Source organism: Aspergillus heteromorphus (genome assembly GCF_003184545.1).
Source record: "Aspergillus heteromorphus CBS 117.55 chromosome Unknown BO70scaffold_2, whole genome shotgun sequence".
NCBI classification, from domain to species: domain Eukaryota; kingdom Fungi; phylum Ascomycota; class Eurotiomycetes; order Eurotiales; family Aspergillaceae; genus Aspergillus; species Aspergillus heteromorphus.
Genome location: NW_020290407.1, coordinates 1,793,339 through 1,814,781, shown reverse-complemented (window position 1 = coordinate 1,814,781; position 21,443 = coordinate 1,793,339). Strand labels below are relative to the sequence as shown.

General features: G+C 54.4%; 7 protein-coding genes across 7 annotated transcripts; 3 read left to right on the top strand and 4 right to left on the bottom strand.

The window, feature by feature from the left end:
• Positions 1–489: 489 nt before the first annotated feature.
• On the bottom strand, positions 490–1,460 carry BO70DRAFT_358673 (mitochondrial 37S ribosomal protein uS8m). Its single transcript, XM_025542350.1, has 2 exons — positions 1,332–1,460; positions 490–1,271 (listed from the first exon to the last, which is right to left on the bottom strand). Exon 2 carries the CDS (start codon positions 1,208–1,210, stop codon positions 707–709), a length of 504 nt encoding a protein of 167 aa, XP_025403670.1. The 5' UTR covers positions 1,211–1,271; positions 1,332–1,460; the 3' UTR covers positions 490–706.
• Positions 1,461–1,689: 229 nt separating this feature from the next.
• On the top strand, positions 1,690–3,802 carry BO70DRAFT_358672 (uncharacterized protein). The gene is made up of 5 exons (XM_025542349.1): positions 1,690–1,867; positions 1,950–2,116; positions 2,167–2,660; positions 2,702–2,999; positions 3,125–3,802. Exons 1-5 carry the CDS (start codon positions 1,830–1,832, stop codon positions 3,628–3,630), a joined length of 1,503 nt encoding a protein of 500 aa, XP_025403669.1. The 5' UTR covers positions 1,690–1,829; the 3' UTR covers positions 3,631–3,802.
• Positions 3,803–4,469: 667 nt separating this feature from the next.
• BO70DRAFT_358671 (uncharacterized protein) lies at positions 4,470–6,968 on the bottom strand. Its single transcript, XM_025542348.1, has one exon. The coding sequence runs from the start codon at positions 6,848–6,850 to the stop codon at positions 4,883–4,885; it is 1,968 nt and encodes a 655-aa protein (XP_025403668.1). The 5' UTR covers positions 6,851–6,968; the 3' UTR covers positions 4,470–4,882.
• A 1,861-nt stretch (positions 6,969–8,829) lies between these two features.
• BO70DRAFT_358669 (uncharacterized protein) lies at positions 8,830–11,520 on the bottom strand. The gene has a single exon (XM_025542347.1). The coding sequence runs from the start codon at positions 11,322–11,324 to the stop codon at positions 8,982–8,984; it is 2,343 nt and encodes a 780-aa protein (XP_025403667.1). The 5' UTR covers positions 11,325–11,520; the 3' UTR covers positions 8,830–8,981.
• Positions 11,521–12,196: 676 nt separating this feature from the next.
• BO70DRAFT_358668 (F-box protein) lies at positions 12,197–14,239 on the top strand. The gene is made up of 2 exons (XM_025542346.1): positions 12,197–13,564; positions 13,623–14,239. Exons 1-2 carry the CDS (start codon positions 12,301–12,303, stop codon positions 13,742–13,744), a joined length of 1,386 nt encoding a protein of 461 aa, XP_025403666.1. The 5' UTR covers positions 12,197–12,300; the 3' UTR covers positions 13,745–14,239.
• A 372-nt stretch (positions 14,240–14,611) lies between these two features.
• BO70DRAFT_329606 (DUF1748 domain-containing protein) lies at positions 14,612–15,499 on the bottom strand (the record flags this gene model as incomplete). The annotated part of the gene is made up of 4 exons (XM_025540788.1): positions 15,127–15,499; positions 15,014–15,053; positions 14,895–14,937; positions 14,612–14,753 (listed from the first exon to the last, which is right to left on the bottom strand). The coding sequence occupies exons 1-4, from the start codon at positions 15,130–15,132 to the stop codon at positions 14,612–14,614; spliced, it is 231 nt and encodes a 76-aa protein (XP_025403665.1). The 5' UTR covers positions 15,133–15,499.
• A 1,967-nt stretch (positions 15,500–17,466) lies between these two features.
• Positions 17,467–20,185, top strand: BO70DRAFT_329605 (pyruvate kinase CDC19). Its single transcript, XM_025540787.1, has 8 exons — positions 17,467–17,804; positions 17,909–17,953; positions 18,015–18,061; positions 18,123–18,203; positions 18,256–18,377; positions 18,479–19,312; positions 19,370–19,451; positions 19,512–20,185. The coding sequence occupies exons 1-8, from the start codon at positions 17,681–17,683 to the stop codon at positions 19,758–19,760; spliced, it is 1,584 nt and encodes a 527-aa protein (XP_025403664.1). The 5' UTR covers positions 17,467–17,680; the 3' UTR covers positions 19,761–20,185.
• Positions 20,186–21,443: the final 1,258 nt, after the last annotated feature.

Genomic DNA, 21,443 nt, shown 5'->3' with positions numbered 1-21,443 from the left:
GAGCGCTTAGCCGGCTTCAAAGATCCGCTCCCCGATGTCAAGGACGTGCACGCTTCGAAGAACTGACATGAACAGGGAGTCTAGCGCCCGATATTGGCATGGTATCGGCAGCTAGGCCTGTATGGAAAGTAGGATCTAGTAAAGCATATCAGTATGGTGCAGGATACCGACTCGGTTGAAATATTCGGTCCTGATGGATGGTTGGAGGTTTGATGATCCTGCCGTCGGTCAGCAGGCCCCTCCCAGAACTCGCTGCTGCATTTCGTCCACGAAGCAATCCATTGGATGCAAGTCAGTCCATTGTCGGCTCTTGCGTTGGGAATCCAAATGATGGCAGTCCTGGCATGATTCAACCGGTTTCAACAAGTCCGGACTGTTCGAAACTCTATCCAGCGGCGAGACCAGTCTATTAAGCATCAAGAGGTCGTTGATAACCGTCACGGGTCCCCGGCCAGGCATTTTCCTCCCACAGTAAGCGCGATGCCGTAGTGTAGGGACAAGAAAGAATAAAGGGCTTGAAAGAAGGGGTAAATAGTACATGAAGTGACCTATGTTACTATACAAGGTATCCATCCCAAAGTCGCGGGCATAAAACATACAAAGCACATGGGATGAGACACGGCGACTGACCAAACTCCGCTAGAAATGCAAAACCACACAGCACGCGCAACATTCAGGTAAAAGCAAGCCTCTGTCCACCGAGGTCTCAGCGGATACGGCACAGGACCATCCCACCAAGCTTCTTCTCGACACATTCCCTGGCTTCCATGATGCCCCGATCTGTTGACACGTACAAGCATTCGCCGGGATTCCGGAGACCCTCCACACTTCCGCTTCGGTCTCCACGGATCACACGACGAAGTCCAGGCAGATCGATCGTCACCCTGCGGGTGGGCTTGCTCTCCAGGCTTAGGTGGCCCAGCACGGGCTCGCTCTGCCAGTACTTCAAACCCAGCCAGAGTCTTCTTGTAGCAATGTTGCTCTGGGTCACAGGCTCGACCTCCTCACCAGGGGTAGGCGTGCCAAGGAGAAGGTGCGTGGGGGGCGCTTTCGGGCCTCCGCGGACGACGGAGGAGATGAGGCCGTCGTTTTGGAGCGCAAGGCAGAGCTTCAGGTGTAGTTTCGAGTTGACGATGGACGTCATACCGAGACGTGCCTTGGTGGCATTGTTCAAGTGGGAGCAGACGTGGGCAAGGTTGACGAGAGACATTTTGGATCGTAAATTGAAGAGAGGGCTCGACGGGGGTTAACGGCGCGGAGGGTTCGAGTGACTGGCGGAAAGAGTGAGCAATCCAATCCAACCACTGCAGCGGGGGGGAGGCTTCCTGTACCTGTTCAAGTGGGAGTAAAATTAACGGGGGAAAAAGAGAGCGATATTCGAGCTTCAATCAGGGCTCGCAGCAGGACTTGTCGGACTCGGCGCACCGCTCGCAGACAATCAATCGCCGATGATGCGGAAGCTCAGATGAAATTTTCGGAGAAATGAAATCACCCGCGCCGACAGGGACAACACGGGTGTTTTTGGTGCCTGGATGCCTCGGTGACTTGATGCCTGGCGGATCAGGCCGCGTCCTCTCCTCACGCCCGCCAACCAGGCTGGATCTCCGCCGGCAGCAAATCATCGGCCTGGACGAGTCTCCTGGTGCCCTTGTAGCCGCCGGGCTTCTGCACGCTGCATCTCGCGGCATCTTACAGGCCCGTAGAGCGTCCCCTCGCTCGAGGTTATAAACCATGGCGCTTCCTCCCCTATTTCTGTCTCCTGCGACTTTTCTTCTCCATTCCACATACCCTGGCGGCACATTGCTTTTATCGGCAGCAAGTCGCCTACCATGCCTCCATTGCCGGGCGAAGAGCGTATACTGACAGTGTAAGTCGTGCTACCCCGCAAGTGGTCGTCAGCTGCATCTCCAACGACGCGCTGATTTGAATTCTGTCTGATCGCACTGCAGATTTGCCGATATTCATTATTACTTTGCCGCGCCGACCCCTAGACCCCTCCATCACCGATTCGAGAAAGGCTCCTATCTATATCTCTATCACAATGCCGTCCACCAGAAGGTCCGGGTTGAGGTGGCGAACAACCCCGGGGCACTTGAGCAGGATGCATTCAACGGAGGTTAGTTCGACATCTCTTGTCGTCCGTTTATTATTCTGACCATCAATCAGCCCTGGAAAATGTCCACCTGCGGCATTCAACCAGATTCCCAACCCTCTGCACCGTGACAGTGGACGGGCAGATACAGAGTCAACTGCAAAACCAAATGGCTTTCCCGCCGCCACCAGGCGCCATCTCGCAAGAATGGAAACTGTCTCACACCGATCCGCTGAACCTCCTTCCTATCCACACCATGGATATTTATTTCTGGACGACAGACGACGCCAATCAGTTCCTCGACCTGTTCGAGACTCACCTGCCTCAGTCGCAGATCGAGACAGACCGACACCCTTATCCGCCTCCGCCGCACAGCACGGTCAGCTCAGTCGTGCAGCAGCTGGAGACTGTAGCCATCACCGACCCCGGCTACCAGAATGGGCAAACCCGCAACTCTCAGGCAGAGGTGGTCCCCAACCCTATACCCAACTACCAGGCCATCACGCCACCAAGCAACCTTCCTCCCCCACCTCCACTGGGCGCTCCGCCCACCGCCGCCATGCACCCCGTAACCCCCAGCATCGAATCCATTACCAGTGAAGCACAGAGCTCTACCCCGCCCCCGTCCCCGCCCCCGCCCCTCTACCGTACAACCCAGCGGCCCCAGCGGCCCCCGAGCCGATCAAACACCGGGAGAAGACCCCTCCCCCAGACGACGGCGAAACCGGCACGGGGCTCACCACCGCAGCGATAGTAGACACATACCCTTCCTCATCCCAGATGCCCGCGGGAGTAGGAATGGGAGTAGGAATAGGAGGAGCAGCCAGCGGAGCACTGCCATCACCACCGCTAGGCCCTCCTCCGTATTCCATGCCCGGAAGCTATGGCTCCCCGCCGCCCAGCGCAGGTCTATCATCATTCCCAGCAACCTTCCAAAGCCCCCCATCATACACCTCGTCGTTCCTATCAGGCCCCAGCCCAGGCTCCAGCCTCAGCGGACCACAGCAACTCCAACAACACCAACATCAACAGCACCCCTCAACCCCCAACAACAACAACAACAACAACAACAACAACAATCACCACCACCACCACCCCAAATGCCAATGACATTCGCCCCACCCCCCACCGACCCCAACCCAACCAACCCAAACGCACACCTCCTCTACACCCAGCAGCAACTACCCCTACAACCACAGCAACACCAACTCCAACAACAACAACACCGACAAAGCGGCGCCTACAGCGCCCCCCGCTCCGAATCACCTCCTTCCCCGCCTACATTCCCCCCTCTGGGCGGCTACGCGCAATACTCGTACGAAACCCCGCAGCGCCACGCCTCCGTGTCAAGCAACGACTTCAGCATCCATAACCAGCTCTATAGGCCCACCGAGCTAGAATCAACCTCCCGGCATCAGAAATTCGCGAAGGAGGCGATGCAGAAACCCGGGGATCGACCGCAGACGTTCGTGAAGGCGGCGTATAAGGTCGAAGGTGGCGTGAATCGGTTTTTGAGGAAGTTGGAGAAGAGGTTGTAGGTTGGTTGGTTTGCGCGGGGGGGGTTGTTTTTGTTCTTTAGGTTGGTTCTAGTAATGCTGGTATCTCATGTCGTGATGCTGTTGTAATTCCGTGTCATTTTGGATATTGGATATTGGATATTGGATATAGGTAAATAGTACTGGTATATATATGCTTGATGCGTTCGGCGAGATTGAGTTTGAGATTGAGATTGAGTTTGTCAATATCATTCATTCATTCATCCATCTTCAACCCGGCGGAATCGTACCCTTCCGAAACAGGATATCCATACATCCCCGAAATCATATAAACCCCCCCCTTCTTCTTCTTCGCATTCTCTTTTCAACTGCCCAGCTACTATACCATCCCCGTAACGAAACGAATCCCCCTCCAGCCTAGCTTAGCCTCCAGTCCAACCCACGCACCCACAGAACACCCGCACCATAGCGCTAGCCTTCCATCTATATCCCGTCCCTCTAGCCCGACCTAGTAACGTAGACAGCCATGCACTCGCTCTACGCTCTACTCGATCCTCGATCATGTCCTTCAATCATCATGGGCTGCGAGGGCAGAGTGCGGGGCGCGTATCATTATTCTTGAGAGGTTAGAGTAGGTTGAAAGGGGAGGTATAGGTCTGGATGAATTGTTCTTCGCTGCGATGTACCCATCAAGCCACAGGGCAGGGTGTGATAAAGGTTCCGTCATTGTCGACATGATTATGATTGAGTGGCGGCCAAGTTGAAAGCCTTCGCTGAACCTTGCACCGCATACACTAACTATTCACTATAACTATCATACGTCGACTACGGCATGCAAAGGCAACCAAAAAAAAAAAAAAAAACCAAAGACAATAAGTTGATATGATGTATGCTACTGACAACCCAGTACACAAGCAAGATGCAGTACTCCGTACACATCGCTAACTAAGATCAGATCCATCAACTCCACCAGCAATGCTCCGACATGCACCGTCGCCGTTGTCGTCGGTCTTGCCCCCGTAGATAGAACAAGATAATGTCCGCTCCCGAGCCCGAGATACTGAAGATAAAGATAACCGGAGATCAGAATGGGATAAACGAAGAAACAAAAAGGCCAAGAATAAAATCGGTATGGAGAACACGTGGGGACAAGCATATGTACCTGGTCACATCACGAGTATCAAGGGTATAAGAAGATATGTCACGAGAAGGGAAATCAGAAGAGAAGATGAAGAGAAGATATTCTATTTCAACTGGTCAAGGTTGGTATTTTTTTTTTGGCTTGGTCTGCCGTTTAGTGCAGAGAGAGTTTGTCCATGTCAATGTCAACTTCGCTGGACTCGGGCTCGGCGACAGCTTCAGTGGCAACCTCTGCGGGGGCAGCGATGGAGGCTTCGGGCTCCTTGGTCTCAACAGCCTCATCAATGACGGCCGGTTCGACGGTCTCAGTAGCAGCCTCGACCGGAGCAGCCTCGGAAACGTCCTCGGGAACCGCCGCAAGAGCCTCAATGGCCTGCGCAACAAGGGCGGCTTCCGTGGGGCGCTCAACCACCTCAGCTTCAGGGGCAGCAGTGGTCTCGGGAGCTTCCGCCGTAGGAACAGCAGCTTCTGCTTCTTCAGCCACAGCCTCTTCGGCGGTCTCGACAGGGACTTCCTCTGCAACCTCAGCAGCAACCTCGGCAGCAGGCTCAGCAGCAGGCTCAGGGAAGACGGCCGGAGACTTAGTCGCACTCTCCTTAGCAACCTCGGGGGCCTTGATCTGAGGCTCCTCCTGAGGCTCCTCCTTAGGCTCCTCAGGCTTCGGGGTTTCAACGGGAACCGCGCGTGGCTTCTCCTGCTCGACCTTGACCGGGCGCGAAGGACGGGTTTCAGTCTTGGAAGGAACCCTTCTGGGGACTCGCGCCGTCTTGGTGCGGGGAGGACTCTTCACCTCGACCTTGTCGTGCGACTTGCTGGCAGAGCTAGCGGTGGGACGCATCATCCGGGCCAGGAACCCCTCGTCGACGGGCTTGGAGCTGGTGTTGCTCACGCGGGACTGAGGCCGCTCGTTTCCGGAAGGAGGAGAGTGGCGAGCAGATGGTTTGCGCACGTTGGAAGCGGTCGGGGTAATCGCACGCTGCTGGGCCGTGGTGGTCGAGCTCTTCAGGGTTGATGGCTTGCGCGACAGGGTGGAGGTTGTACCGGTGGTGGTCTTTCTAGCGGTAGAGGCAGCAGTTGAAGCCGGAACACGAGCAGTCTTGGCTGGAGATGTAGAACGCGGCTTCGCGGTACGGGTGGTGGTAGGAGCCGTCGGCTTCGCCTGATCCCGGGCAGGCATCGAAGAGCGAACGGGTCTTGTAGCGGGCTTGGGCGCAGTGTTCAATGATGGCCGGCTGGGCTTGTGTGTGGCGACTTTGGGGGCCTCGCTGGTGCTAGGCTTTGTGGTCGATGGCCGCACAGTCCGCGTGGGTCGGGTTGTCTTGTCTTCGGGCTTCGCGGTCTTATCCTCGGGCTTCGCAGGTGAAGTGGGGGTGCGGGGATGCGCTGGAGATTTCGCAGCTGGTTTAGTAGGCGAGGCTGTCTTGCCAACCTGGATAGCGGATGGTCGCTTTGTGACAGTCTTCGTCGGCTTGGTGGGAGAGAGAGCAGCCGGGGCGGGTGTGGGGGCAGGTGGGTTCTCCTTATTATCCTCCGATGATCCTATGATTTGTACCGGAGCAGGGACAGGATCGTTCTTCTCGAGGGGCTCCATCGCCTTCGGCGCAGGTTCTGGGCTGACGGACACCGGGTCAGGCATTTTCTGGGGAAAGCCATTCCTGGTCGGGGAAACGGATAAGGGACTCTTCAAGCCACCTTCAAAGTCCTCCGAGTTGAAGCTCCTCACCCGGATCGGGGCCGCTGGACTGTCGCTGCGAGCACTCACACCACTCACACTGCGTAGCCCCGCGAGGGGGTTCGGCTGAGTGGCTCCATCGACGGCGACGAAGCTCGCACGCACCTTCGACAGCGGTCTGCCCGAGCCAGAGTGCTCCGAGCCAACGGGAGATCGGCCGCGGGAGGGTGGAGAGGTGGTCTTGGTCTGGGTATTCTCGAACCTGGCCAGGAGGTTTCGCACGCCCGGGTGGCCGCCTGCCTCGCTCATGATGGCGTGTTGTCGGAGGGATCGAGGGTCGGAACAGGGGGGAGGGGGCGGATTGCGCCTGACAGGGCTGAAAGGGATCGACGGTTGAGGGGGGCTTGACAGGTCCAGGGATGTAGTGGTGTTGATGGGTGAAAGGGTCATTCAGGAAAACGGAGATGTTGGGGATGCAGTCAAGTCAGACGCGTCCGTGAGGGAGGACGGGGTGACGTGATATAAACAGAGCCCAACAACAACAAACAGGAGGGAAACCGTGGTTCGGTTGGTGGTGGTGGGGGGGGGGGTGGGAAGTCAATGCTGGTGAGACAACGCAGCTGCGGCGGACAGAACCATGGTGTGGTGTGGTGCACACAACAAGGAGAGGAATGGCACCAAGCGGACCGGGAGTTGTTGGGAGCAGTAGGTGGGAAAAGGGAAAGGGAAGAAGAGAAGAGAGAGGCAAGAGAGAGAAAAGAGGGGGAAAGCAGGAGAAGAAGAGGGAGAAGAAGGGAAAGAAGCCGAGTCGAGTGGAGAGGCGAGAGAGTCGACGAGAAACGGCGGGCGAAACCAAGTGGAGAGGCCCGACACCTCAGGCACCGGGCTCAGGGGTCGGGATCCGCGGCTTCACTTTGATGGCGCGCCGTCTCAGGATCTCGTCGTATGTAACTTTGTAACTTGGTACCTTGGCCATTATTCTTATTATTGACCCCCCTCCTTCGTCCGAGTGGTTGCCCCCTGGCCTGATAGTCCCCGGCACTATTGGTCTCCCAGGGTGGTTAACTGTTGACACTGCCTGCCTGCCCTTGGGGTTTCTTTTTTTTGCGATCGCCAGATTCATTATTGGCCACTCCTTGCAAAAGTTTCCCCGATCCTTCAGATGCCGATGCGGATGAGGGGTTGAAACAGGCCTCTCACGGCCTGAAACCTTTGTTCGTTTGCTCTTCACAGTTCACATGTTTGCCAAGGGCTACAGACCTTCACAGACAGACCTTCAACGTGAGTGGTTCAGCGTCTGCCATGGAGCCCGAGGGGACGGACTTCCTGCAATCTCCTGCAGGCCCCGATCGCACCCCACGCCCCTATCTAAAGGCCAGCTTGCAGCTCAGGCTCACAGATGGACGGATGACGGAGGAGTATCTAGTACATGGTCGTGGATCTCGCATATTCCCGTCCTCCAATCTGACACCCTCGAATCGTGTGACATGGAGCCCACCACGGCCGTTCCCCTGTATGCTGCCCCTGGATAGTCTACCTAGATACACAGTATCCGTACTCCGTACCCTGTTATCCATCCATCCATCCATCCACCCATCCATCCACCCATCCCCCCATCCACTCATCCCCAACAAAGGTTGAAGGAACTGCCGGATGACTGCATACCCCCCCGGTGGATCAGGGATGGATGGAGACCGGGCTACGGAGGGCTAACGTAATTAATGTCGGCCAAATTTCCCTCTAGTGCCATTCTAGCCTTTCTAGAGCATTCATGGAAGGATCCTGGGACGGAGACCTTGACTCTTTAGTATCTAGTATCGTAGTTAGCGAGGTAGCTTAGTGCTTCCTCCGCAGGGGCCGCTCTGCCCTCGCGCCCTTCCTCCCTTTCCTGCCTGCGTCCTGCCTTTCCGCCACCCTCCGTTGCAATGACCCATAGTCTACCTACCCCCCCCCTCCCCCTCCCTCCATCCATCTGCCTGTCATCGGCTATCTATTCTAATCGTGTCTGACTCGAGAGAACAAGACGACACATGGTGCCCGAATCAGACTCCAGAGAGTGAGGGATAGATACACTGCACTTCCCCCCTCCTCCCCGGGCTCAGTCAAAGCGCCCCCACGCGGGATCAACCTTATAATAATCAGGGGAGGAGACCACCTCTCAGCTCTCAACCATGGAAACTCCCTAAGCTACGACCAGTTGCTGCTAACCGCCCTGCACTCATTGCCAAATTATGAGCCCTCTAGTTATATCTAACAGGTGTAGTCAGCGAGAAGTAGAAGGGCCAATCTTCGGAGGTATATATTCTGTCAAGCTTGTCGGAAACATTGATTTGAGAACATTGATTACCACGGTTGCGCTATGCGCATGTGAGGGGACCTTTAAGGCTATACCTCGTCTTTACTGGGTGGGTATAGAAACAATTATATAATTCAATGTTCAAAATTCAATTTATACGAGAAACCGGGCCAGCGCATTCTCTTACCAAGCAAGCACTGTCAACCAATGTGAAACAAAAACTATCTATCATACATGTAGTAGATCAAAATAAGATGCCAATAATACTTCCATGACGTACCTGACTCATAGATCTGCCGGGTCAGAGGGTAAAATTGTCTCAGGCAAATCGTCAATATCCTCCAAATCATCCGTGAGGATCCCAATCCCACTATCCAGTCGCTTGCGTTGTTTGCCCCGACCGACCTCCACATCCACGAACCGCGTCATGTTGACCGGTGTGATCGGCGAGCTGCCATTAATGGTGCTGTCCGACCGCAATTCGTCCGACTTGAGCTGCCAATTGGCAGTCCGGACTTTGGCCTTTCGTCGCTCGCTATTGACGGTCTCCTTCATGAAAGCAAATGATCGCGCTTGATCCGCGGCCCATTTATCAAGTAGGTTGTCTCTGGCTTCCAGCTCCAGGCGCAGCTGGCTCTCCAGGTCAGTATTGCTGCGACGAAGTCGCTCAATGTCGGACCTGGCTTCGTCAAGCGATGTGTTCAGCTCCGAAACGAGAACGTTCATCGATCCGGCTTCCTGTTCGTGGTGCTGCTGTTGCTCCGCCGCTTCTCGCTCCAGGCGCTGAATCGCTTGCTGGCGCTCCATCTCGATCGATTCAGCATTGGCTATCAGGTCGCGCACCCGGATGCGATTTTCTTCAACAATCGCTTCCAATTCTCGAATGCGCGTTTCTCGCTCGGCAACAGTTGATTCAGCAGCATGACGGGCTCGTTCATGCTCGTCCACCTCCAGCTGCAACTCCTCAACTCTCTGCTTGTGCCCTTCGTGGCTTTTGGTCCTATCTTCTTCTAACTGCATTACAAGAGCCTCTAAGCCTTTGACTTCCTCCCGGTATTTGTTTAGCGCCGTATTCAGCCTCTCAATACTGACTGCGTGTTCCTTGCCTTCATCTTCCAGCTCATGCATCCGCATGCGGGTATGCAGCATGTCTCCAGCCGATGTGGCAATGGAGTCCTCAAGGTCGTGGATTTTCTTCGATGCGGTTTCGTATCGACCCAGCAGGGAATCAAATTGACCACGAATGGCATTTTCGCGGCCTACAGAGCCTTCCAGTCGGGCTTGCTCGTCTCCAAGGCTCTTGACAAGCATTTCAACTCGCTTGACTAATGCGCCGAGAGTTGCATCGCCATCATTCAAACTCGCATTCGCGGTTTCACCAGGGACCGCCCGCTCTAGCTCTAGGCGCGCCGATCGAAACCGATCGCGCATAGTAGAAACGATCTCGGTGGCATCATCGCCTGGAAAGCCTAGGCCGGAGAGCTCCTCTTTAATAGAGTTGAGGGATTGAGCAGCGTCTGAAGCGCGACTAAGGGTTTGAGTCAGAGTAGGCAGGATTTGATCAAGAAAGTCTGGAGGCGGAGAGGATTGTCGAAGATGAGGGTCGATTGCGGTCCCGCCAAACGAAGCAATGCGAGCGCGGCACGCGTCAAACAGGTCTCTCTTTTCCTTTCTGGCAGCCTCAAGATCAGCTGACAGCGTCGCAATATCTGTGTCCCTGTCATGACTAGATATAGACACTTGAGTTGAAGCATCAGCATTGTTGAAGCCATGCCCGAGGAGCGAAAGTTCTTCAGGGACAGGGAGTTGGCGTTGACTCAGACCTCGGATGTCCGGAGAGTCTGATATGAGAACTGTGTCGCATTCCCATCCGCTATCTGCAATGATCATTGTCTCCTCCTCAGAGTTGGTTGTAGTGCAGCTGTCATGGTGGGTATCCGGCGAGGGAATCGAAAGTTGCTCCTTGAGTCGACCATTTTCGGACTCCACGTGCTCTAGCAGCGACTGAGGTGACATCCACGTTGTCTCATCATTTATCGACTGGCTTTCTGACAGGCTTCGGCTTCGCTTAACAGTCTCCAGTTCTTGCCTCAGCGAGTCCCGCTCCCGCAGCAACGACTGGAGCGTCTTATGATTCTGATAAGACTCTCGTTTTTCGCGCTCCAGTTGGGTGATTTCGTCGCTCAACCCTACCCGTCGGATTCTCCGTTGAGTCCGCGCGTCTAGGATTTGTCGCAGGGGAGTGAACTGCACAATGCGTTCGGAAAAGGGTGTACCAGCATCCAACGTAGATTGCGGGCTGCGTCGAGACCGCGGAATAGGAGCTGACCGTTGTCGCAGGCTGCGACTCGGAGTACGAGTCACAGAATCCACATCCGTGGGCACCTGGAACGAGGTGCGTCGCATGGCGGGGGTGAGGCCCGTCGAGCGATCTAAGCCATGCTGTCGCTGATTTCCCGGATCTGAGAAGCGAACCCTTTTGCTTGACCGACGAGGGGTTTCGTAGGGCGACGCCGAGGCAGCATGGGACTCGGATTGACGAGTCTTCCTGCAAGAGGCGGGGGAAGCTGCTTCGGGGCCGGAGATGGAGCTGTTGCGTCTCTTTCGTCTCGTTTGCCTCGTGTCCATCGCGATTGCGGATGGGTCTGACTGGCTTAACTCGGGCGTTGCACAATTGGCTTGAACCCGGATTTTTATTGTCTTGGAATAAAGCCACCTGGATGTTTCACAAACACCTGGCAGAGACTAAAAAATCATGAGAACGTAGATATAGTGTGAAGTAATAACGATCGTAGGAATAACAGCAGTCGCGGCAATCACCTAGGGAATATTATGTTTTTTCCGGAATAGGCAAGGGGCCATCGTGCCTGCCTACTACGCGTGAGGGACTCGGCCCCTTCCCAATCTGGAACGCGTAAACAAGCCACCCTTGCATTTGTCAGGTGATCCCTCATGCCTCAAGGCTTAGGCGGTTCTGTCTTCTGCCGGGGCTTGGGGGGGGGGGGGGATAGACACAAAGTATTCCTCATTATTGCATTGACCATTCATGACCCCCGGCTCAATGTGTGGTCGCAAGGTTCTGACGGGAGGGGAGGCTGGAGGGGCAAATTACGGGTGTCCCAATGGGAGTGGCGAGGCACCCGTATCTTATCTCAGGGCTCCCGCAAAGAGGGCCGATCGACACCAAGTGCCTGGAGCCTGGACGGCCATCCCACTCACATCCTTTGGAGTCTGTCTCTTTGGGACCCTGTCAGTCATGGCACCCACGCCTCATCTAGAACTCAAAGAGCCATGCTACACCGCTACCCCTGATCTGGAAGCGAGGGATGAAAAAGCTTGCAGACAACTTTCTCCCCCAGCGCGTCCCCGGATGATGATGGGGTGATGTGATGGGAGGGCCTGCGGGAGTGATGTCATCCGGGCGCCAGCTGGGCTCGCCTTCCCCTCGCTAACTGCAAGACTAACATAGTATGTTTCTAGACCACCACCATCTCCCTTCCCCTCCGCCACCTGTCAACCTTAATCAGGCCGGTATCTGGTGAAGAGCTTCACTCCTCGCTTACTGCCCTGGGTTTCTCGACTTCCACAACTCCAGGGACTTGCCATGGCCGCTGTGCACATGGTCGGGGATGCGACGCTGCCTGCCTTTGGGAGGCAGCCACAGGCATCAACGGAGACGGAGAACATCCTTCAGGCGTCGGTTTCGGACTCAGCCCCCAGGACATCCGGAAGCATCCCAGTGCCCCTTCTCGAGCTTCCTCCTGAACTTGTCCAGGAGATTCTATCTTATCTCTCGGCACAAGATCTCGCGCGTCTGTCCGCCGCCTGTCGCGACCTCGCTGAACATGCGGCGAACGAACTTTTGTGGGCCAATATAATCAACTCCTACCTACCGGAGGCAATCCACGATCCCGGGGTCTTTGACTCGTTCCGCAGCCTCTATGTTGCCCATCACCCTTGCTGGTTTATCCCGCGCCAGAAAGTTTGGTTTTCGGACTTGGAGCATACGGGCAACTTGATTCTGGCTCGGTACGACCACCGACGGGGAGTCATTGAAGCCTACCGAATCATCGCGGAACGGCGTTCCCACCAATTTCAAGTTTGGGACTGTAACCCAGACGTCATCATCCAGACCTTCAACCCTAAGGTCAGTCTTTGGCTAGATGATCCAATCCTTCTTTTGAAGAATCCCCGAGAGGGACAACCACAATATCTCCGTGGCGAGACACGCATGCCTTTGCCTCTTGAGATACAGCATGTCTTCAACGCCTTTTCCCTCTGCTCCACCCAGCTACCTCCAGATCTCGACCCGTCCAAACAATGGCCTCCCAAGACCATTCCAAGCAATCACCGCGTTTATCGGGACGTAGAGTTTCAGCTGCAGGAGGAGGAACGCTGGCCTCGATACGTGGAAAATATGTCTGAACATGCATTTCGAATCAGGAGATGGGCTCACTTTCGAATGGGGATGCCAACCTTCACCGCTGGTCGGAACGAGACACTTTCAACCTTTGCAACACTCGACCCCAAATTGTATACCCCTACGAAGATGAAGCCATATCAAGGAATCTGGATCGGCGACTACTCGGCGCATGGATGCGAGTTTTTGCTTTTCCTCCAACGCGGTCCAAAGGACGAGCACGTGAAACCCACAGAGACTAGCGAGCCCGCCGAGGAAATTACCCCCCAGTACAGCTTGGAGGCAGTCAAACTCACCGGAGATCCTAATGTTCCCCGTGGCGAAATATCGTTTGCAGCTGATGATACGGGCCCAGGGGGGCTTGTTCGCATTTCTGATGAGGCACTCTTCCAAGGAGCACCGATAGTACGCAGCAGAGGTCATGTAGCGGGCCTTGGATTTCGAGATGGTAGGCTTCAAAGATTAAAGGACCAACAAGGGGCATGCGATCCGCTAACTTGTTATAGATACGTTCATTCCCTCCCAGCTTATCCTAATCTCGACGGACTGTGTGGCTCACTATTGGGAAGCTATGGGCCATATCTCTTACTACCGTCGTCTTGACCTCGACGCACTGCTCCGGACTTGACCACCGGTATCTTACGAGAGTTACGAATTAACGAGTCATGACACCTACTCCCTCGCTCAATGATGGATATGTATTCGGACCTTTCGCGGGCGATTCTGTTAATTAAGTGCAGAAATTCTGCATTGTGGCGATTGGACGTGTGGCGAGGACTTGGTGCACCTGCGTCAGGCTTTAATAGACCGTTATGGGTCAAATTCCACGAGCCCCCTGTGATAGGGTTCCACTGTGGACACACTCGTGATTTGGGTCAACCTTGGGGTTTTCAGGCAGCACCAGTCTAACGCTATATGATTACAGAATCGAGAATGAATTGGAGTCATGGTGCTGAAAGAATAATATAGTTTCGTACCTAGCCACTGACCTGCAAGGGGTGACTGTACGGGCGGAGACAATCAGCAATCCAGAAACAGCCTTAATGGGTAATTCGGCCGCAAGGGCCGCTGTTACTAGCTAAACAACGGAAAAAAGAGACGACAGTTGAGTTTTCCATCAACAAAGACCTTATATGTACACGAAGGCATGCTGGGGAGAGGCGGATGGTCCAAAGTAGGAGATATCCATGCAACGGATCAAGGTATACAGTCAACGCAGAATACCTAACGCCATGGGTTGCGCAATGCAAACCAGCCGAAGCAAGCAAAATGCCATCATCAATCGTGAACAGCCACCATGCATACCTGGACAATCATGCCCAGCCATGATGGGTGTCCTTTTCGTTTCCGTACGATGCACTCCATTCCACATAGCACGTATGCGACCAGCACATCGTTCTACCGACCCCGACAATCGCGACTGGAGATGTCACCAGCGCGGAACTTGTATACTGATAGGCGATTTGAAGCAGAGAAGGCATCGGAGTAGTAGTGTCTACCGTCTGCGCTCGAACCAGCTGGTGGAGCCCAGCACGGCCACGGACTGATCCATCACCCACTCTCCCACGCCGAGGTAGCTATCGATCCACTTCTTGAAGTCCTTGTTATCGGTGATTTTGTCGGAGTTGAGACTGGGGCTGTGAAGGACCCCACGCAAGCCCCCAAAGGGAGACGTGGAGTGAAAAGATTAGCCAAAAGTCCAACACACGCAGCTCGTATTAGACATAGGAGGTTTTCGGCATCACGGCCAATTATCAGGAACAGCGGGGGCTAATTACGTTAAGCCAGTCGAACGCTTGACGCCAGCCAGGAAGGCAGAGACTAGAAACATCCAAGCACTAGGTTAGCATTACCGATCCAAAGCCACTGATTCCAGAACAGAGCGCAGAGCACATACCGAGGACCGCATCGAACGCGTAATGACTAAGACGGCCCAACTGGACGCGCGAAAGCAAAGGAACCACAATCAGTAACGACACACTAATCTCCGAGCGTCAACCCAGGACATACCACCATGATGACGGAGCGATCGGATCGGCGCTTCTTCTTTAGTGAAAAAGGATATCGTGTTCTCAGCACTGGATATGCTGGATACTTCCGGTTTGGGGGGAAATAGCAATAGATAGCGGAGTTCTGAGTTTGAGAGGTCAAAAGGAAGGGGAGGAGAGCAATGCCTCTTGTTCACCCCACAGAGCGGATGGAGAATCGAGGTCGGTTCACGTGCCCCCGCTTGCACATGACGTGGGCGAATGACTGCGCGGGTCGTGAGGCGGTGAGAGAGGCTGGGTAGTCTTCCCGGGTGGCTGGAGAATGGCCATGTGGCTGGTGTCGGTTTGCCTCACCTTTCGCCGAGTAGCGTAGCGTACGGAGTAGCATGACAGGCATCAACCTGCCCATAGTTAGTAGGGTGACCACGCATGTGGACTACTCCATACTTACATATCTTCCCATGCAACCACCCCAATCCTGCCAACAGGACTTCCCAGACAGCCCACCTCTCTCAAACCTCAATAACCAACCAATTCAACGAACCACACGAGCAAGAAATGCAAAGAACAGCACCGAAAGCAAAAGCATACTTTCTCCGGGCCCATCCCCAGTCCGGTCCAGTTCCGCACTGGTCAAACAAACACCGAGCACCCCAGATGGGGGTAGTCTAGAGTCTAGAGTCTAGACAGTCCCCTATCTCCGTAACTAACTGCACCTAAGTACCTACCTACAACGTAACCCCTCCCATCCTACCTATCAACAAGCCCACCCAAAAGCGCTGTGCAGTCAGTAGTACGGAGTACTTACTCGGTATATCCATTCCTCAATTCTGAGCGATCATCACCGCCAAGTCCCAACCTCAACCACTGCCACTGCCACTGCCACTGCCACTGTCACTATCACAATCCCAACCCCCAAATCAATATTTATACGGAGTAGTAGTCAATACTGTAGATCCAAATGCAGTAAGAATGATAACCCGTCTTGGCTCTGCAGTCTGCACACTACAGCACAGCCTATCTACGTACTAGTACCTATTTAACTAGATAGGTATTAACTGGATATAGGCACAGAGTACCGCTCCGGTAGAGCAGAGTAACAGACGAGCCGTCCCGTGACTACTTCAGTATAGGTAGTATGATCGTACTATACCGGAGAACCAGGGTACAACCTGCATGCACGGCATGCATTTAGTTAGTGCTAGCATATCTGTGACTAAATAACCAACCAGCTAGCTAACTAACGACGGGGGGAGGTTCTTTCACCGGGCGCCCCGAGTCGGGTTTACCCTACGGAGTATGTATGTATGTCTGCATTGTAGATCGGGAACTCGGAACTGGATGGATGGGTGGGTTACTACTTATAGTAATCCCAAAGATCCCGGTGTGGGTGGTTCTGGGAGTGGGAGCCCCGCCAATGGGGGGAGGGAGATTAAGAGCGTGGGATTATTGCACCTGGTGGCGGATGGCGGATGACAGATGACAGATGGCGGAATGCGGCGGTTCCCATGTCCCATGTATGTAGGTACTATGTAGGTAGGTGGTACGGATAACATGGTGACGTGAAGTACCCTGGTGGATATGGACTGCTCGGATGTAGATGGTTGAGGCGCCTACCTATACTACCCATCTATAGTACTCCGTATCTTGCCACAGGAAAACAGAAGTACGTGACGGTACGTGGTACCTACCTATCTACCACTGATGATGTGGAACGAATTACTTTTATACCAGTACGGAATCCTCAAAACAAAATGAAATCAGTGACATAAGTGGAAGGTTGACCCCCCCCCTCCCCCCCCTACTACTGTTGGGTCCAGGTGAGCAAAATTCAGCCTTATGGGATACGGACGGGTTCTGGAGAGACAAAAAACCCAGTCAGACTCAGGCAAACAGAGAAAGGATCCATCCATCGATTGATCCGCCAGCCATGTGGGGAATGAATCCGGGCTTGCTCCCCTCCAGTGACTCTGTCATGTGGCCCGTCCAGACGCTCTGGGTTTCCTGGCCGGCGGTGCTTACGTTTTTCCCAACCGATTGCGGATGGAGGGACTTGGGTGCCTGAGGATAGGATTTTGGTGCTCGGGCAGTGTCCAAGAAAAGAACTCCAATGTGACTTGACTGCAGCCGACAAAGGCGAATTATTGAGGTTGATATCCGGTGATAGCGTGGCCGTCCAATCAATTAATAATAGAAATTAGCCCGACGACTGAGGGGCGTTGTGATTGTATCTACTCGGTAGCAGGAGGCACAGGGCGGGAGTGTACACAGTAGCGTCAGTACACACCCACCCGCGGGGAACCGACCGACAAAGTCCAGTCCCAATCGAGGCCCGTCCCTCTCCCACTCGCTGCCAACGGGCAGCGGCCACCAACATTTTCCTTGCCGGCCACCCACCCCTCCTCTAGCTTGGCCAATCCCTCCCTCGCTCTCGCTCACCGGCTCCGGCTCCGTCTTTTCTTCCCTATCATCCCTCCTCTCCTCCCCTCTCTCCCTCTTCTCTTCTTCTTCCCTCCCCACGCTCCAATTCCTCTCTTCTGTTTCTATCCCCAGTTCAGTAGAGAATATCGCCCATCATGGCCGCCACTTCCTCCCTCGACCACCTGAGCAACCGTATGAAGCTGGAGTGGCACTCCAAGCTGAACACGGAAATGGTGCCCTCCAAGAACTTCCGCCGCACCTCCATCATCGGCACCATCGGTATGTCTTCCCCTGGTCCAGTATTCTCGCGCAGGCCCTCTCCAATGATCTCCGTTGAATTCGAGTCCGTCATGCTAACCTGTTTTTTTTTCCCTTCTCTTCAGGTCCCAAGACCAACTCCGTGGAGAAGATCAACTCTCTCCGTACCGGTATGGGCGAACGAAAAAAATCCATAAGTCCCCGGGACCTCTGAACTAACAAGCTCCTCAGCTGGTCTGAACGTTGTTCGTATGAACTTCTCCCACGGTTCTTACGAGGTAAGACTTGGAGCGACCGGGTTTTCCGTTTCGGGCGGTGCCAGTGTGCTAATCCGTCCAGTACCACCAATCCGTTATCGATAATGCCCGTGAGGCCGCCAAGACCCAGACCGGACGTCCTCTCGCCATTGCCCTTGACACCGTAAGTTGAACCCCCGATCGCTTCAGAACAAGTCGGTTTGACTCGTCTGTAGAAAGGTCCCGAGATCCGTACCGGAAACACTGTCGGCGACAAGGACATCCCCATCAAGCAGGGCCACGAGCTCAACATCTCCACTGACGAGCAGTATGCCACCGCCAGTGATGACAAGAACATGTAAGTCCACGCCTTCGGCTCCGTCCGAAATTGAAATGGTCGGAGACTTTGCGGCCAAGGCGTCAAGCGTAGATCGGTTCAACTGACAAGATTCCCCATAGGTACCTTGACTACAAGAACATCACCAAGGTCATCTCCCCCGGCAAGCTCATCTATGTCGATGACGGTATCCTCTCTTTCGAGGTTCTGGAGGTCGTCGACGACCAGACCCTGCGCGTTAAGTGCTTGAACAACGGCAACATCTCTTCTCGCAAGGGTGTTAACTTGCCCGGCACTGACGTCGACCTCCCCGCCCTCTCCGAGAAGGACATCGCCGATCTGAAGTTCGGTGTCAAGAACGACGTCGACATGGTCTTTGCGTCTTTCATCCGTCGTGGAAGCGATATCCGCCGCATCCGTGAGGTGTTGGGTGAGGAGGGCAAGGAGATCCAGATCATTGCCAAGATCGAGAACCAGCAGGGTGTCAACAACTTCGACGAGATTCTCGAGGAGACTGACGGTGTCATGGTTGCCCGTGGTGACCTTGGTATCGAGATCCCCGCCCCCAAGGTCTTCATCGCCCAGAAGATGATGATCGCCAAGTGTAACATCAAGGGTAAGCCCGTCATCTGTGCCACCCAGATGCTCGAGTCCATGACGTACAACCCCCGTCCCACCCGTGCTGAGGTGTCTGATGTTGCCAACGCCGTCCTCGACGGTGCCGACTGTGTCATGCTGTCGGGAGAGACCGCCAAGGGATCTTACCCCAACGAGGCCGTCCGCATGATGTCCGAGACCTGCCTGCTCGCTGAGGTTGCCATCCCCCACTTCAACGTGTTCGATGAGCTCCGCAACCTTGCTCCTCGCCCCACCGACACCGTCGAGTCCATTGCCATGGCTGCCGTCAGCGCCAGTCTGGAGCTCAACGCCGGTGCCATCGTTGTCCTGACTACCAGGTATGTAGCAGCGCGGCGACGTGTAGATTGGTTGGATAAATTGCTGACATGATATAGCGGCAAAACTGCTCGTCTCCTCTCCAAGTACCGCCCCGTCTGCCCCATCATCATGGTTTCCCGTAACGACAAGGCCTCCCGGGTAAGTTGCGAATCGTGTTGGCGTTCCGTCGAGTGACCTGTGCTAACGAATCGATTCCAGTACTCCCACCTGTACCGTGGTGTCTGGCCCTTCCTCTTCCCCGAGAAGAAGCCCGACTTCAACGTTAAGATCTGGCAGGAGGACGTTGACCGTCGTCTCAAGTGGGGTATCTCCCACGGTCTTAAGCTCGGCATCATCAACAAGGGCGACCCCATCGTCTGTGTCCAGGGATGGCGCGGCGGTATGGGCCACACCAACACCGTCCGTGTGGTCCCTGCTGAGGAGAACCTCGGCCTGGCTGAAGAGTAAATGCAGTCTGGGATGCCACCGTACGGTGGATGACGCGGTAACGACAGCGATTGGATAGAAAGCAGCGCCAAGGGTGTGTCTCTGGAAATCGTAGACCGGTCTCGTCGCCACACGATGGCCCAGGGAGTCTGCACGCGTGCGGGTTGCCTGTGTCTTCACTGCGAGGCTGGTCAGTCCGGGTAGGCCGAGTAGCACCAGGAGTGCCCACTTGCGTTTACCACAGCATTCACTCTTGACCCCGGGGCGCGCTGGGAGGGACACGCACCTTTGGGAAGGTAATCTGTATTCGTGTTGATTTGACGTTAGTTAGCCAGCCAGCCATGTTTGGTGGTTTTCACTGCGATCAAAAAGCTAGATTAATGAGTTGTTCATGTCCATGATCTGAATAGATAGATGTTTCTGTCCAACGTATCCTGAATTGTTAGTGCTGGTCTGTTAGTTCACAACCCGGTGTCTCAACCAAGCCTTCAACTTGAGTAGATGATAGATGGCAGCTTCAAGAGCGCGCCAATAGTTCCCGAGGGAAAGACTGCTGCCTCAGTACAGTAGTGACAAACACTAACTGGCTTCTTCTCGATGATTCTCAAAAACCATGAGTGATTCCTCACTCCTTCCTCTCAAACAACGGAGCAAAGAGTAAATAGACAGAGAAAGAGATAGAGGAAGAGCAAAAGAAAGAGAAGAAAAAAAAAAAAAAAGGGCACGCGAGATGACCCGACACCCCCCTCCCCTCCCTTCCAATTCCCGGAGGGGAATGCGGGGAACCGACAGGACAAGCAGGGAAAGCAGGGAAAGCCCTCAGCCGAGGCAGTCAGTTATAGTAAGTTAGTTAGTCAGTCGTCGGTCATAATAGCTCCATTTCATCTGTCTGTTCATATTCACAGTTGAGTCATTCGCAGAGCAGGGCCGCCACTGTATTTAAGTATATTGATTGAGTCCTCATCCACTCGACTCACTCCTTGCATCTCATGCGACACAACAGCATAGCACAGCACAGCGCACAGCCATAGCATAGCATTGACACTATCACAGCGTACAAGGCACACACAGACACACACACACAGAGAGAGCAAAAGAACGGGAAAAGGTGCGAAAAAAGAAAAAGAGAAGGAAAAGAAAGGAAGAGAAAGACTTACCCCCCGCGAATAACCCATTTTCATCGAAGAACTAAAACCGTGGAGGGCAAATCATATTCCCGAGGGGTAGGCCGACCGTCCCGGGTTCAGCCGATGAGGGGGGCGGGCGTCCCGGGACGGTGGAACGGAAGCTGGGCTGCCTGGACGGCGCTGAGGCCGGGCCGGTTTACGACTGGCTACGGAGGATATACCCGTGCTTAGTTAGTATGTACTACGTGCTATGGAGGCATCGAGACAGGGTGGTTAAATGAAATAATGGGTTTATTTTGCGGTGATAGTGGCCATCATGAATTGTTATTATGGTATGTCTTGGGCAGAAAGCTAGGTAGGTTAAGGTGGGTAGGTAGTGGTTTAGAGGGTTTGTACAACCATAGGGAGAGAGTTGCTTCAGATGGAGACGGTCCTTCAAGGTGCATTGCCGTGCAGTGGAGGCCGTCGATGTATTAGAGTCGATGAGGGAGCGTATGATTGTATATTAGGTCGTGTCGTAAAGTCATATTCATCATGAAGATCTATCGGTACAGAATAGATTGATCCGCGGAGGGGT

Excerpts from the sequence above, each read along its gene's own strand:
- BO70DRAFT_358673 (XM_025542350.1), bottom strand. The coding sequence starts at position 1,210 with ATGTCTCTCGTCAACCTTGCCCACGTCTGCTCCCACTTGAACAATGCC.
- BO70DRAFT_358672 (XM_025542349.1), top strand. The coding sequence starts at position 1,830 with ATGCCTCCATTGCCGGGCGAAGAGCGTATACTGACAGT. Across the intron at positions 2,661-2,701 it reads CCACCGCCGCCATGCACCCC|CTCTACCCCGCCCCCGTCCC; the intron begins GTAACCCCCAGC and ends TGAAGCACAGAG. Across the intron at positions 3,000-3,124 it reads CTCCCCGCCGCCCAGCGCAG|CACCCCTCAACCCCCAACAA; the intron begins GTCTATCATCAT and ends CAACATCAACAG.
- BO70DRAFT_358671 (XM_025542348.1), bottom strand. The coding sequence starts at position 6,850 with ATGACCCTTTCACCCATCAACACCACTACATCCCTGGACCTGTCAAGC.
- BO70DRAFT_358669 (XM_025542347.1), bottom strand. The coding sequence starts at position 11,324 with ATGGACACGAGGCAAACGAGACGAAAGAGACGCAACAGCTCCATCTCC.
- BO70DRAFT_358668 (XM_025542346.1), top strand. The coding sequence starts at position 12,301 with ATGGCCGCTGTGCACATGGTCGGGGATGCGACGCTGCCTGCCTTTGGG. Across the intron at positions 13,565-13,622 it reads GGGCCTTGGATTTCGAGATG|ATACGTTCATTCCCTCCCAG; the intron begins GTAGGCTTCAAA and ends AACTTGTTATAG.
- BO70DRAFT_329605 (XM_025540787.1), top strand. The coding sequence starts at position 17,681 with ATGGCCGCCACTTCCTCCCTCGACCACCTGAGCAACCGTATGAAGCTG. Across the intron at positions 18,204-18,255 it reads TCGCCATTGCCCTTGACACC|AAAGGTCCCGAGATCCGTAC; the intron begins GTAAGTTGAACC and ends ACTCGTCTGTAG. Across the intron at positions 19,452-19,511 it reads GTAACGACAAGGCCTCCCGG|TACTCCCACCTGTACCGTGG; the intron begins GTAAGTTGCGAA and ends AATCGATTCCAG.